The sequence below is a fragment of the Orycteropus afer genome, unplaced genomic scaffold (genome assembly GCF_000298275.1).
Source record: "Orycteropus afer afer isolate SDZICR_OR568_19922 unplaced genomic scaffold, OryAfe1.0 scaffold00008, whole genome shotgun sequence".
NCBI lineage: Eukaryota > Metazoa > Chordata > Mammalia > Tubulidentata > Orycteropodidae > Orycteropus > Orycteropus afer.
This window is the reverse complement of record NW_006921595.1, coordinates 14472025-14488662: the sequence shown is the minus strand read 5'-3', so window position 1 is coordinate 14488662 and position 16638 is coordinate 14472025. Positions and strand designations below refer to the sequence as shown.

The 16638-nt window shown below is 39.7% G+C and overlaps 1 protein-coding gene across 1 annotated transcript in view; it reads right to left on the bottom strand.

The window, feature by feature from the left end:
* Window positions 1-16638, bottom strand: part of RAPGEF5 (Rap guanine nucleotide exchange factor 5) — a 379123-nt gene that overhangs the window by 87069 nt on the left and 275416 nt on the right. The window contains exons 10-11 of the mRNA XM_042781600.1: window positions 8221-8339; window positions 7671-7759 (exon numbers count right to left, since the gene is read on the bottom strand). Of these exons, the coding sequence (XP_042637534.1) occupies window positions 7671-7759; window positions 8221-8339 (208 nt within the window). The remainder of the gene's footprint in view (window positions 1-7670; window positions 7760-8220; window positions 8340-16638) is intronic.

Below are 16638 nucleotides of genomic sequence, written 5' to 3'. Positions count from 1 at the left end.
AGCAGTCAAGTGCCTTAGGCACTACACCACCAGAGCTCCTGCCACCAGAGCTATAGTACAGATAATACCGACCAGAAACTAGATGCTGCCTTGAGCACCTTTACTCCAGCTCTCTCCTGACAACATTTGGGACTTTTTTGGTCAGTTGTGGACAGCTGTTTCAAGTCTTCGTTTTATCTGGGAAAACAAAGCATTGCTCAGCAGTGCTACTCTTCATCTGCATCTAAGGCACACCTAGGGCAGCTGGAGTTTGTGCTAATGAATTTTTTTAGTCTTCAGTTGATATATTTATTAGCACATATGCAGACAAAATTAACCTAATATTTAAAAGTGACAGGTTCATAAAGCTGAAAAAGACCTCAAGCGGCAACATAGTCCAGTTATTTGTCTCTGCGGAAGCTATTTTCACAGCTCAAGATGGTAAAGTGCTGATACCCTTATCAAACCTTTCCAGGGATGTAGATTCCACGGCTTCTCACAGTAGCTAGCACCACCAAACTAAATCAAACCCACTGCCCTTGAGTTGATTCTGATTCATAGCAACACTATAGGACAGAGTAGAACTGCCTCATAGGGTTTTTAAGGCTGTAAACCTTTAAGGTAGCAGACTGCCTCATCTTTCTCCCATGGAGTAGCTGGTGGGTTCCAACCACCAACCTTTCAGTCAGCCGCCAAATGCTTTAACCACTGCACTACCAGAGGATACCTAGACCTAGTTTAAACTTTTTACTTTCTTTATTTCAACTAAGTCAATTTCCTTAGGTTCTGCATTTCATTGAATAAGCTCTTTCTTAAAATGTTATATAAGTTAAAATATCCCCCAGCTTATTTAAAAACAACAACAACAACAACAACAACAACAAAAAAAACAACTTGGTTATTCTCGTGCCTATGATGGTATTGGTTATTTATCACCCACAATTTATTATACAATATTTTCCTATTTATTTTGTTTATTGTCTAACTCCTTCAACTAGCATGTAATCCCCAGGAAGGTAAAGAGTTTGTCTATTTCTTTCACAGCTATATCCCTGCATCTAGACCAGTATTTGGTCAAAAGATATTTGTGAAATGAAAGAATTAAATTTTTCTGAGATATTTACTCAGGAATATACATAAATTGAAGAATGAAATGTGCTATGATATTTTATGACAGAAGCAGTGTGTAAAGTAAAATGTAAGGAATTACAGGGGGATGACTAGTGTAACAGATATGATGTGGTATATTTCATCACTGGAGGAAAAACTGCCACTTTTCTCCTTCAACAGACTGTTTCTGAATATCCCAAAATGGCTAGGTAATAAAATACTGCAAATGGGTTTTACTACTAAGTGATAAATCAAAGCTATTCTTCGGACATGTTATAACATAATTTCTCAAAGGAACTGAAAAAGTTTCCCATTGGACAAAGTTATATACAAAACACATTTAAATCATTACCTGGTATCAGCCATTGAGCTTGGGATTCCAAGCCAATACCATATCAACCTTCTAACTGTTCTATGAGGCTGAAGAAATGTAGTAGTAAAGTAAAATAATATGAAGTCAGACCAAATATCCTAACTCTCTATATAATGGTAAATGATGCTTATTTTAACACAAAATGACTAAGATTCTGGATGTCATCTAGCTCTCCCCTAGATCCTGAATTTTATGTTTCTGTGACACACTTTGGAATCCCTGAGTGGCACAAATGGTGAAGCACTTGACTCCTAACTGAAAAGTCAGCAGTTCGAACACACCCAGAGGTTCCTCAGAAGAGAGACCTGGTGATCTGTTTCGGAAAGGTGGTGAAAACCCCATGGATCAGTTCCACTATGCACACGTGGGGTCACTGTGAGTCAGAATCGACTCAGCAGCAACTAGTTTTACTGGTGATATATTTTGAAAGGAAGTAGGTTGATATGAAATGCTTTGAATCAAAGAGCTTTAGTGACAGAAGAGGCTTTAGAGATCATCTGTAGTTTGTAACTTGCACAAGGTCACAGGCCGGTTTATTAATGAAGCCTAGGTCTGGGAGCCAAGGCTTTAGAATCTCACTTCAGTATCATTCCTACTTTGCTCTATGCAATAACTGTTTCTTTAAAATATTAATTATTACATAAAAAAGAAATATATGTGACATAGGGATTTCCATAGTGCACCTGAATCCTTGCAAAAATCTGAATGAGTTTTACTCATTGTATCATCATCTCCTTATTGCAAGAGTTGTGTGTACAGTACCTTTGTCCCTTGTGATTGTTTCTGTTTTTCTGAATTCACTTCAATGGATGGGGCAGGGGTACAAGTTTATAAACTTCATCTTTTCTGGCTGCAGAGGCTCCAGGGTAGGAACCAGGCAGTGGACATGAGGCTGAGGCTCATAAAGCATTAGAGAGTGTGTGGGGAGGCAGAGGGCAGGTGCTGAGGAAGAAAGGGCATGGAGGAAAGGGGAAATGATGCCCCTAACTCTCAGAGGAAAAAAACTGTATCCATTAACCATTAGAAACCTGGAAATAATCTCCGAAAAAACAAACAACCCACGAAACAAAGTCAGTGTTCTATTTCAGTGGTTCTCATACCTGGTTGAGTATTAGCACCACCCTGGGAGCTTTTAAAGCCCTTAATAGTCTTTAAAGTGACCCAGGTACTTCTAATATGCTGCCACAGATGAGACCCAAATCAAGTTGAATTCTGACTCATAGCTACTCTATAGGACAGAGAAATGTCCCCCAGGGTTTGCAAGGCTATAAATCTTTACTGAAGCATCTTTACTGCCACATCTTTCTCCCATGGAATGGCTGGTAGGTTTGAACTGCCAACCTTTCAGTTAGCAGCCAAGTGCTTAACTATTGTGACACCAGGGCTCCTTCATGGTTAAGAATTATTGGCTTGTTAAGTGACATATTCAAGAGAAAAAGATATAAATACAAGATAATTTCAAATGCATTTCCTGTCTACGAACTCATGAAGCCACTTACTGCCATCTACAAAATTTTCTGCCTATCTTCAAAAAGTTTTAGTCCTAGCAGAGCCATGCTGATGCAGGGTTAGGGTGTGACTTGGGAGAAGAAGCCTGGAACAGAAGCACCTAACATCTTTCCTGAAATCTTAAAAGGTAAGGCAACGAAGAAAGACCTTCACCGAAATTGTCTTCCTTTCCAGTTATCCGGAGAAAAACATTAACTTCCTTTCCTCCACAACAAACATTTATGACAATGACATGATTATTAGGAAGCTGGCAGGAGAAAAAACTGAAAAAGTTCATAAAAAGTGAGGTGCCTATCCTAGCTTAACTCAAGGTGCTAGTAGCGCAATGCTCTCAAAAAGCTATCAGCAAGAATAACTTTTGGGCTTTGTTGATCGAAGGACACACTCTTCTAATATAAGTCAGGCATTTTTCGCAGAGGTTGTAAAACAGTAAGACCCTCACTTCCCCAATAGCACGCTCAACCTACGATGTGTGGCTGGCAGCATACCAAAAACACTGAGACAGTCAGGAAAAGATGGAAACAGGCTGAGCAGACATTTCCACACAAAATACACCTTAATAGAAAATACCAAATGATAACATCATGAAGTTAAAAAAAAAAAAAAAAGAATCCAACATGCCTCGAACAAATCAGGCCAGGCCTAATGAGGATCAGATGGTAGGCTTTACCTGACTTTACATATTTCCCTGCCTATTCTTTCTCTGCTTGGTTCTTGAAAACCTGTGAAAATGAGTAACTTTTCTTCAGAAAGATGAAGAAAGAATAAGGAAATAGGAATTGGGAAAAGTCTCAAGAGGGATGAGGAGAGCAAATAACATATTTCCATTTACAATTTCCCAGAGGTAGGCCCGTGGTAACACAGATTTAGAAAGAAAAAACAGTAAGAGGGGTTTTCTCTATATAATCTATCCGATACAGTGTTTTTCCTGCTTTGAAACAGAAAGCTTTATTCTCAACAGAAGCATGTGTGAGTGAAGTGCTTTTATTCTTCTCAGGGTGGGGAAAGGGTTAAATAAGAGCAGCCTCCACTGGGTCAGAACCCACCCCTCCATCCCTTTCTTTCCTTTACCTTCACCTCCTTGTTCCTTCCCTTGCCCTCTTTGTAATTCTCCCAGGCCCAATGATGTCTGCCTTATTCCTGGGGAGATGAAAGACAAAGTTGCCCAAAGTGTTTGATTCTTCTCTAACATTCGAACTACTTCCAGTCAGGCCTGAGCCTTGAAAGAAATGTAAAGTTTTGAAACGGCTTCAATAACTTTCCATGTTCACAAATAAATATCCCCTTATCAGACTCAAGTTGTTTTTCCATTTTAGACAAGAAGAATCATGGAATAAAGGGAAGAATGTTTAAAAATTTAGATTTAACTGAACTCTATTGAGGTTTGTTACTTGGGAGTGTTACTGCTAATTCAGTAAACAGAGGGAGATGATCATAAAGATTTTAAAGCTGACTATAAAGAAGACCCAAATGCTCTGTTGGTAACCTTGTTCCCTCCATGTGTTGTCTATTCATTTTGTATTGAGTTTTTTAAAAAATTATTCACTCATTCCACAGATGTTTATTAGGCGACTCTTTGTTCTACTACTACCTGTGAGGAAAAGTATGCACAGAAGGAACTGTGAAAATAAATGTGGTTAAGTGTTGTGTGGAACAAAATTACTCAGCAAAATCACTAGTAAAGTTGCTGTTAAGTATCTTAAGATGTATTTTTATTTCAAAAACTCAGCCTGATTTGGTGATAGAGTATTGTATGAATTGCTTATTTATTTCCTGTTCTATTCTTGATTAAGGTAGCAACAGAAATACATTAAATCATCTCAACAATCCTTCACATATCCTGGCTTCTGCCTCCTACTCCACCCAATTATATACACTTTCTGTCATTTGCAGGTTAACATCAATTACTAACCACTTCACCTTGTCCTATATAAGCATAGAAAGTCTCCTCTATGGAGCCTGCACTCACATTTTCACAACAAACTGACTTTTGTGAGAAAGAGATGGGAAATTCCTCTATGACTCAGTTATCTTCTCCAGTCTCTGAAGGGTGCAGGAATCCAGACAGACTCATACCAGCTTCCAGGACCATTTATTTCTTCCCATCTAGCCTTTCCTCCCATTGCTATTGGGGGCCACATGGAGGACCACCATATGGCTCCACATGACCCCATATGGCTCCATCTCCCCAAAAGGGGCACTCAAGAACATAAAAACGCTGCAGTATACTTTTATTGCAGCCCCTTCTCATTTTCCTCCATCTGTCTTCCATATGGTTTATATAACTCTATTAGGTTCTTGCACACACAGGTCTTTTATAATGAGGGCTACCAACCTGACTAAGATAAAAAGCTAGAATTCACCTCTGTCAATGAAAAGGGGCCTGAAATAGTTTTAAAAAATATCTGATTCACTTAATTTTCAAACTAGAAAAACTATAATCACTTTTCTTCAATTTGCCCATGAAATTTATTTTGATTCTATTTCTTTTCATTTTATCAACAGATCCACATGGTGGCTTTTGTATTGTATTTTCTTCAAGTGCTTACTTGAAGTTTTGAAGAACTACATGTGGCATCCACTTTAGTGTCTTGATGTCAAATGCTTTCTCCAAACTTGACTTTTTTACCCCATGAGACTCATTTAATACAAGTAAAAAGCATTACCATTATTTTTCTAATGTCTCTGTAAAAATCTGAAGTTCCACAAGTGTCCCAGCTCAAACTAAGGGAATGAGCTAGAATCGGGTGAGGCTGACCCCAACCGATCTCCTCTTGCTTGTGTCGGTGGTGCTGCAAGGGCCAAGCTACAGAGTCCTGGTCCTCTTTGCTTTGCTGAGTACATGGCTGAAATGGCACACTTGACTTCAGGGTTGGTATAATTCAGAAGAGTGTGGAGTGAAAGTCACTAGGTACTATATATATATCACCATTTCCCAACAATCATATGCAACTACTGGCATAAGCAACAATAATGAAGTTGACTTTTCATTGCCAGTGTTAAACAGTTAGAACATGCAAATGGGCACCTGAGCCCACCTGAGCCATTTCTCTCAAAGGTAAAAAACCAAACTAATGACAAATCAAAAGAAATCAATGTAGGCCTAGTATTGGCTTTAATAATTATTGTGTTTACTAATATTAACTAGGCACAAAGTCTTAAATTGAAAAAAAAAAGAAGCATTCAACCTTCTCAAACCTTTACTCATGTTTAAAGAGGTCCTTTCCATGACAGACAACTAACTAGTGTGTAAACTAGTCCAAACTACCTGTGTAAAACAGTCTGGTCATCAGAATATGGAAAATTATGCTCAGTTCCATAACGATTATATCTGATGAAGCAGAACACTGGGATAGTGCTTAGATACACAACTATCAATCTGCACACATACAAAACCAAGCCAGCAAATGACATGAGAATATGATTTTTCTTTTAGCTTATTTTTGTGTGTGTATAAATGACAACTATTGATTTTCAAAAAAAAAACACAAGCAAAATAAGAAATTTATTTAAATTTTGAGATCCAAACTGGAACATTATTGCAGGATACATGATTGGGTCATTTTGCTGCTTTATTTATTTATTTTTTTTAACAAAACCTGCTTATATATTTCACACATCTTTGTTTTTCTTATTATCCTTTAGAACCATCAGAGACCCAGATGACATCAACTGTGTGCAGACAAAACTACTGGGGTACAAGGAAACTCTTGCTTCTACTCAAGGTGTCATTTTGCAATCTCTCCTTTATGGTAAAAACGTAAGGGTTTTCCCTGTACTAATACAAGGGACAACTGTCTTCTCTTGGTGCAGTCAACATATTATAAACTGAGGCCATCACAGGTGCTGTGGTGGCTGCAAAAAAAGTGCATTTTAGCCAAGGGATTAAGCTGCAGAATACAAGTTACAGCCAAGAGGCCTATTCATTGAAATAATTGCTCCAGACTGGAATAAATTACAAATTCTGGTTAAGAAAAGCAAGTACACTCCCATCTGTGATAAAGAAGTGTAAGTCAGTTTGTAAATGGAGTAGCAGTGTTTCCAAAAGTGCATGGATGCAAAAGGTAAACGGATATTTTGCTCCCAGATAAATAAAAACAAGTCAGATCAATAAGGCTTCAGTGAACTACAATTTCTGGTGAGAACGCTATCAGAATCATATTCTGCATATCAGGGCTTGCTCTGAGCAGACGGTTTATAAGCCACTTGGAAAAAACGGCAGAAGTTGCTGTTAAGCATGAAGCTGCTGAGTAGTTTCATCAATTGTTGACATTTTCACTGAGAGGCTACTTTCCAAAGCTCAGCCCTTCCTAGATGCCAGGTGAATGCTTGCTAACTGCCCCACACACACACCATACACACCCCTTGTATTTCTTCACATTGCACACTGGATATTGAATGTTGGTCTCTTGCCAACTGCCTTTAGGTGAGATTTGGTAAAAATCACCAAAGAAGCAAGAACATCTGCCTTCATATAATTTTCTTTGTACAGCTACTTTCCAGGAGCTGTTTGGGGATCTACATGTGTCCATTTACTGGATGGACAAACAAAACATCACATGGCAAAAGGGGAGGCACACAAAGCAAAAGCTATTTCCACCCATCCCGGTTTCAGCTAGGAAGGGGAACCTTGCGCCTGATCATACTGACAAGACATCAGCAGCTGTGAGTCTGGAAGCAGGAGACCCCCATGCCTTACCTGTTTCTTTGTCCTGGACTTCTTCCAGGTGCAAGTCATTCAAAAGATGCTCCAAAATCTTCTCTGGTGTCCCAGACACCACGACGTATCTGTCAGAGAGCAGAGAGTCCACTGAGTCATCCTCAGTCGAAGACTGTGAACGGCTGCTCCATTCATCGTCCTCATCCTCCTCATCAATGTATTTGAAATAAGGCACATCGAAGGTGGGCAAGGGCAGCTGTCGGTCTGAGAGTGCCGCAGAATCCTTCCTCTCTAAGTGAGGGTCAAAGACCCTCAGCCTGGAGCTGCCCATTGTGAACAGTTAGTAACAAAGGCATCCCCTAAATGCTAAAAGATCTTGCCATCTCTGTCCTTTCACGGGGAACGGAATCCATCTGGCTGCTAAGAGCTCTGCAGTCAGCTTGAACGCTCGAGAGGCGGAGAGAAAAAGGAGGGAGGGAGGGAAGAGGAGGCAGAGGGAGCGAGTGAGATAGAGCCAGAGGAGGGAAGGCAGGCAGGGAAAAGGAAACAGGAGCGAGTGCCTCTGAGGGATGCAGGGGTAAGCTCTCACCTCCAATCACTCTCCGCACCGCCAGATGTGGGGGTTGGGCCACAGCCCGGCACTTTCTTCAACACCAGGACGTTCTGGTCTTGCTCTTTAACCTGAACAGTAGTCACTTCATCATCTTGCTTTAATTTCGGATGAGAGTGATGGAGGGAAGAAGGAAAAGGGGAGAGAAAATTAAAAAGAAAAAAAAAAAAAAAGAAGAGCTAACTAAAGTTACATTTTCTGGAATTGCTTAACACCATGATTTCTTTTAAAGATTCAGAACAAATTAGAAGTCTGGTTAAGAATTCCCCTCTAATACTACAGTATCCAGGCTCAACTTTTATGGAAATATAAAGCATTAAAGAGACACGAATACTTTAAAGGAAACAGAAAGGGGGAAAATAAAGTGAGGGAACTTAAGAGAATTCATTTTAAAAACTACCTGAACAATTTGAATTAGAGAATCTGAAGTTCAAAGTTTCAAAAAGCAAAGAATATTAATGGAATGCATACTATAATCTCTTTCACCTGGTTAATGCCTATTAAACAATCACTTAGGCTATTAAAATTGGAAAACCATATAAAATTTACATCACTAAAACAATAAGCAAACCTTATTAAGTGTTGTCATTGATACACATCTTTATCTACATTGCAGCCTTACTTTAAAAAGTGGGACAAAAAATGACCCATTCAGTCCAGTTTTTTATTATCCATACCCACCCCCAAGATTTGAGGTGGCTTTCAAACTTATCATGTACTTGTTTTGCCACAATACAAGCAAACTGGATCTCTAGTTAGAATCTCATCTAGCTGAAATTCGGATGTCATGGGTGAGTGCACTGACTTCCTTCATCTCAGTCCTTTTAAAAAAGGAGAAAAGGCTGAACAATCATTCATTTCTGCCCACACAGCTTCCACAGCCCCTGTGAGCATGGCCGCTGACGTGGCAGTGTACGGGGGTGGGGGTGGGGGTGGGGGTGAGGGGGAGGGCTCACTGCTGACCCAGCAGGGTGAACTCAGGCTCTGAGCTATGAGGGCTTCAGAGCAGTTAGTATGAAATCTTCTGAGTGTGTGACACCAAATCAGTGCAAGGCAGGCCAGGGGAAAATAATTGGAAATGCATGTACAAAAGTCTAGTGTCTGTATTTCTGATGATTTGAATAAAAGATTAAAGCAAGGAAACTTGATTACAAGTAGGCTTCACTTTAAAAAATGATGTCACTTTAAAAACTGAAACATGTTCTAGGATCTCTAGCATGTTTCTCCCACTTGTGAAAAAAACAACCCAAACCAATGGCTGTCGAGTTGATTCCAAGTCATGGGATCCTATAATGAGGTATAATTATAAGACAAAAGGATAGTTTTCTCCAATGGATAAAAAGTACCTTATCAATAGTGGAGCACATTGGCAAAGGATAGTGAGAATGGTTATACAACTTGAAGAAGTAAGCAATGTTACTGAGTTGTACATATAGAAACTGTTGAGAAGGCATATGTTTTGTTATATATATTTTCACAAAAATATTCTTTTAAAAGTACTATATCTACTGCACCTTATCAGTCAGTTCCATAGAACGATTGGGGGGTCAATGTATGTTATTCACCTTGTTGTTTTGTTGTTAGGTGCCATTGAGTCATCTCCGACTCATAGCAACCCTATGCACAACAGAATGAAACACTGCCCGGTCCTGTGCTACCCTCACAATCCTTGCTATACCTGAGCCCATCATTGCAGCCACTGTGTCAATCCATCTCATTAAGCCCCTTCCCTTTCTTCATTGACCCTCCACTCTACCAAGTATGATATCCTTCTCCAGGGAATGGTTCCTTCTGACAACATGACAAAGTAGGTGAGACAAAGTCTGGCCACTCTCACTTCCAAGGAGCATTCCGGTTGCACTTCTTCCAGGACAGATTTATTAGTCCTTTTAGCAGACCATGGTACTCTTAGCATTCTTCTTCAACACCACAACTCAAAGCATCAACTCTTCTTCAGTCTTCCTTATTCATTATCCAGCTCTCACATGCATAAGAGGTGATTGAAAACACCATGGCTTGGGTTAGGTGCACCTTCAAGGAGATATCTTTGCTCTTCATCACTTGAAAGAGGTCTTGTGCAGCAGATTCGCCACATGCAATACATCTGCTGCTTCCATTGGTGTTAATTATAGAACCAAGCAATATGAAGTCCTTGACAACTTTAATCTTTTCTCCATTTATTGTGAAGCTATTTATTGGACCAGTTGTGAGGATTTGTTTTCTTTATATTGAGGTATAATCCATACTGCAGACTGTAGTCTTCAATCTTCATCAGTAAGTGCTACAAGTCATCTTCACTTTCAGTAAGCAAAGATATGTCATCTGCATATATCAGGTTGTTAATGAGTCTTCCTCTGATGCCAATGCCACGTTCTTCTTCATATAATCCAGCTTCTTGGAATATCTGCTCAGCATACAAGCCGAATAAGTATGGTGAAAGGATACAACCCTGACACACTCTCTTCTTGATTATTCACCTTACATAAGGATAAAAACCAATCTCATTGCAGTAGAGTCTATTTCAACTCATAGTGACCCTATTGGACAGACAACTGCCCAATACAGTTTCCAAGGCTGTAATGTTTACTAAAACAGACTGCCATATCTTTCTCCTATGGACTGACTGGTGAGTTTGACCTGCCAAACTTTTGGGTTAGTAACCAAGCACTTAACCATTTCGCCAACAGGACTCCTCCTTCATAAGGGTTGGAAGACACTAATCTTATCATAATTGCCAACAAACCAGGGACAAAACTGGTATTTCAACTCCTTGTGTCCTGATTCTAAAGACAATGTAGCCATTTAGTCTTGTGAATATTCTAGGATTTTCTTAACAACAAAAATGTTGGTCATTCTAAATAGTAATATAATTTTATGATCATTCTGTTTTAATCTTTTTGTGGCAAATAATTTTACTATGTAAAGTGGATGTACTGTATTACATTTCAGCAAGGTCAGACACGCAGCTACTGTGGCAATTAATGTTGGATATTCATTGTTAAACTCCCTGAGGATGTCAGTGTGACTCTGGTAACATGAATACCAATGTGTAATTGCTATCTTTCATTTCTCCAAAGGGTTCTTTTGTCATCCATGTACCTGGAAAGAGAAAAAGTGTCCAGGGAGGGAAGTATATATTGACACCCTCCCTCCAGCTCTGCCAAAAAAAAAAAAAAAAAAGCTGAATAAGGGTCTGAGATACCAGAGACAGATGAAAATAATTCAGTAAACAGTAGATCTGACATGACAAAAATCTTTCCCTAGTTTCTTCTAATAGTAAGCCAATATTCATTTTATATGAGCCCGCTGTCATCCTGAAGTACATTTTACATTCTATGTGCATGTAATATATGGCATTATTAACTTCCACGAACAACACACATACATATGGATGGGAAAGGCCTCTCTAATGTCTGTGTAACTCATATGTATCACATGGCTGTGCACAAAGCAGCCACACTCTGCTGGGCAGAGGAAGAGCTGAATCATATTGATATACTATCAATAGCATCTTATGTCATAGTGATAGTTTCCATTTTGAAAACCTGTTAAAAAAATAAAGAAGGTAAAAAGCAGAAAAATCAATGTACAAATGGAAATGTAAGTTATCTAAAATTGCCGTAAAAAGATAATAACCCTATTTATTATATGTGGCTCTCAAGTAGGAAGGTTAAATTAATGCCTCCTGACTCATGTACCCTTAACTAATTATTCTTCCTGAAAAAGAGCAGAAGTACCATGGCCAAGGTTCCGGGTATAAAATTTTATTCTGCTCTTTGCTTAATTAAGAATAAAAGTATTAAGAGAAGTGATGATGGAAAATATGTTCAATGACAAAATGGTTCATAAAATCCAAGCAAAATATTAGAATATTTAGTTTATTTTTTTTTTTTTTTCAACAAATAGTGAGGACCTCCTTTGGATAAGGCATGGTGTTGGCCACCAAATAGCAAGCAAAGATAAATGCAACAAGAACAATGACCTTAACCAGTAACAGGCTCCGTAACAACATACACGTAGATTGGTGAGCACCCTAAGATGGGACACATGCAAGAGACAATGCCAAGATGGAATCTATTGCTGTTGTTATGTGCTGTCGAGTCAGGCCCAACTCATAGGGGTCCCTCCTTGGGTTTCTGAGGCAGTATCACTACAGAAGTAGATTGCCCAAGCTTCCTTCTGAGAAGTGGCTGGTGGGTTTGAACCACCAGCCTTGTGGTTAGCAGTAAAGTGCCTTAGGCACTATGCTACCAGAGATGGACTATATGGGAGTTGATCATTAAAGATGACTATGGGTGGCTGAAAGAATGGGAATGCCAATCAATGGGTCAAAAACAGTAGTTGGAGGACTTGGTTCTGGTGAGGCTGATGAACCTGGTTTCATGCAGCTGATGTACTCAGGAGATGTCTTATTGTAGGTGTTTAACAGACAATTAGAAATAAAGAACTAGATCCCTGGGAAAAAGTCAAAGTAGAGACAAGTTTATAAATTACTCAAGATTTGGGATAAATGAGATTGTTAAAGGGGAGGAAGAGACAGAGGGAACCAAGAAGATCACAGATATGAAAGAAAAATACAAAAAGGAGGAGAACAGATAAAGAGAGTATGTCAGATTCATGAGAAAAGCCTACTTGTAGAGATTATGAAGAAGCAAACCAAGATGAGCCAGAAGAAGAACCAAAAGAGTTCTGAATGAGATCTAAGAAAAAAGCTCATCAGATGTGGTAAAATTTACAAAGATGGTAAGTCTAAGAAAAAGTGATGATGAGACTGCATGTTAAGTCAAGGGGTGGGAGGCTAAGTGTGACCATAACGTGTTAAGCTGTGAGGAAATGAGGAGGAAATAGGCAGAGCCAAGTAAATCCACTTCCTAGGAATTTCTTCTGCTTCAGAATTTCATTATGAAGGGAAGGAGTCAGCAGGAAGAGACTGCATGGCTTGGGGAAGGTAGCAAGGTGGGGGGTTACTGAGAATCACCAACAGGATCAGTAACACAAGTAGAAAGGTTAAGCCAGGAAAGGAATGAGAATTTTTTCCAGAGAGTATTAAGGGAGAAAGAATAAGTAGATATTTAGGGAAAAAAAATTAAAGGGGAACAAGAAAGTGAAGGTAGATCACGTGAGATGGCCTCAATCTTATTAGCAGAGTATATATTGAGACAATCTTTGGAAGGAGAGAGTTTTGGGTAAAGTTGATGGCCTAAAGAGAATGATATTATCGGAAAAGTAGTTTCAGAGGGTGAAATGTTGTTGTTGTTGTTAGGTACTGTTGAGTTGTCTCCGACTCATAGCAACCCTATGCACAGCAGAACGAAACACTGCCCAGTCCTGTGACAGCCTCACAATCCTTGCTATACCTGAGCCCCTGGTTGCAGCCATTGAGTCAATCCATCTCACTGAGGCCCTTCCCCTTCTTCATTGACCCTCCACTTTACCAAGCACGATATCTTTCTCCATGGAATGGTTCCTTTGACAACATGACCAAAATAGATGAGACGAAGTCTGGCCATTCTTGCCTCCAAGGAGCATTCCGGCTGCACTTCGTCCAGGACAGATTTCTTAGTCCTTTTAGAAGACCATGGCACTCTTAGCATTCTTCTCCAACACCACAACTCAAAAGCATCACCTCTTCTTTGGTCTTCCTTATTCATTGCCCAGTTCTCACATGCATACGAGGCGAATGAAAATACCATGGCTTAGGTTAGGCACAACTTAGTCTTCAAGGAGATATCTTTGCTCCTCCTCACTTGAAAGAGGTCTTTTGCAGCATATTTGCCACATGTAATATGTCTGATATCTTGACTACTGCTTCCATTGGTGTTGACTGTCGTACCAAGTAATATGAAGTCCTTGACAACTTCAATCTTTCTTCCATTTATTGTAATGCTGCTTATTGGTCCAGTTGTGAGGATTTTTGCTTTCTTTCTTGGAGGTGTAATCCATACTGCAGACTGCAGTCTTCAATCTTCATCAGTAAGTGCTTTAAGTCATCCTCACTTTCAGCAAGCAAAGTTGTGTCCTCTGTGTATCTCAGGTTGTTAATGAGTCTTCCTCCATTCCTGATGCCCCGTTCTTCTTCATACAATCCACCTTCTCAGATTATTTGCTCAGCATACAAGTTGAATAAGTATGGTGAAAGGATAAAACCTTGATGCACTCCCTTCTTGATTTTAAACCATGTAGTATCCCCTTGTTCTTTGTGAAGAACAGCCTCCTGATCTATGTACAGGTTCCTCATGAGTACAATTAAGTATTCTGGAATTCCCATTCTTCTCAATGTTATCCACAATTTGTTATGATCCACACATTCAAATGCTCTTGCATAGTCAATAAAACACAAGTAAACATCTTTCTGGTATTTTTTTGCTTTCAGGCAAGATCCATCTTCTATCAGCAATGATATCCCTCATTGGATGTCCTCTTCTGAATCCAGCTTGCATTTCTGGAAGTTCTCTGTCAATATAATGCTGCAACCATTTTTGAATTATCTTCAGTAAGATTTTACTTGCATGTGATATTAATGATATAGTTTGAATATTTCCATATTCTGTGGAAGCACCTTTCTTTGGAATGGGTACAAATATGGATCTCTTCCAGTCAATTGGCCAAATCTCTTGGGATAGTGGACTGAGTGCCTCCAGCAGGGTATCCATTTGTTGAAACATCTCAATCAGTATTCTGTCAATTCCCAGAGACTTGTTCTTCATCAATTCTTTCAGTGCAACTTTGACTTCTTTCTTCAATGCCATTGGTTCTCGATCATATACCACCTCCTGAAATAGATGAACATCGACCAATTCTTTTTGGTACAGTGACTCTTTGTGTTCCTTCCATCTTCTTTTGATGTTTCCTCCATCATTCAACATTTTGCCAATAGAATCCTTCAAGAATCCTCAAGGATTAAATATTTTCCTCAGTTCTTTCAGCTTGAAAAATGCCAAGTGTGTTCTTCCCTTTCGTTATATTGTTGTTAGGTGCTGCTGAGTCGGCCCTGACTCACAGCGACCCCTCGTTGGGTTTTTGAGGGAATATCACTATGGAAGTAGATTGCCCAACCTTCCTTCTGAGGAGTGGCTGGTGGGTTTGAACCGCCAGACTTCTGGTTAGTAGTCAAGTGCCTTAGGCGCTATGCTACCAGAGCTCCCAAATAAACTCACTGCCACTAGTCTGATCCGACTCATAGTGACCCCTCCTTGGGTTTCCGAGGCAGTATCTCTATGGAAGTAGATAGATAGTCTGGTCTGCCTTCCAAGGAGTGGCTGGTGGGTTTGAACCACCAGCCTTCTGGTTAGCAGTCATATGCCTTAGCACTACACTGCCAGAGTTCCTCCCTTTCATTATAGTAATTGCCTTTGTCTTCTTGAGCTGCTCTTTGAAATATTCTGAATGAGAACTGTTTTCAGAGAGGATTACAGGAGAGAGAACAAGTGGAGATTTAGGGAAAAAAAAATAAGGGGTGAACAAGAAAGTGAAGGCAGATCACGTGAGATGGCCTCAATCTTCTTAGCAGACTAGAAATTGAGACAATCTTCTGGAAGGAGAGAGTTTTGGGTGAAGTGGGTTGCCTAAAGAGAATGATATTATTGGAAAAGTAGTCTCAGAGGGTGGAATGGGGGATATAAGAGATATATTTTAAAAAAAGAAAGAAAGGAAAAAAGGATTACCAGGTAGTACTATGGATTAAGGCTAGAAAACACACATTTATAGTTTGATGACTTTCTGTTAAAGTGCTTATAAACCTGAGGGGGAACAGTGAATGATGAGGCCCACCTAGGAGAAGGAATGGCAAAAAAGGAAGCAACTGAAGGTACCATACAACAGGAAATTGTGGGTGGTGGTCAGCACACCATGAAAACAGCTCATCAGTACAGCGTGTCTGTCTGGCCAGGGAAACACATGAGCTGGAAAAAAACAATATGAAAAACTGGGGAAAGAGAGGTGCTGAGGACAACTTCCCATATCCACTTTAGGAGCAGGCTGGGTGGTGGAAGAGGAGGAAGAAGGAAGTTTTTTATCGAGGAGGCAAACTGAGGTAAAGTAGTTCTGGACGTGAAGACTGAGAAAGAGAAAATCAGCCTCAGACATGCAAGAGCTCTGGATGTATAATGGATATGGCATTTGGCTGCCAACTAGAAGCTTAGCAGTTCAAACCTACCAGCTGCTCCACAGAAGGGGCAATCTACTTCCATAAAGATTTACAGCCTCAGAAACCTAATGGGGTCATTACGAGTCAGAATCAACTCGATGGCAATGAGTCAGGTTTTTGGTTTGGACATCCAGGAGATGATCTGGCCTTCATATCTACCTTGGGGTTCTCTAGCTGAACAAAAGCAATTTAACAGAACATCAATATCAGACAATGCCACTTTGTGATTGTGATGTTGTTTGTTGTTGTTA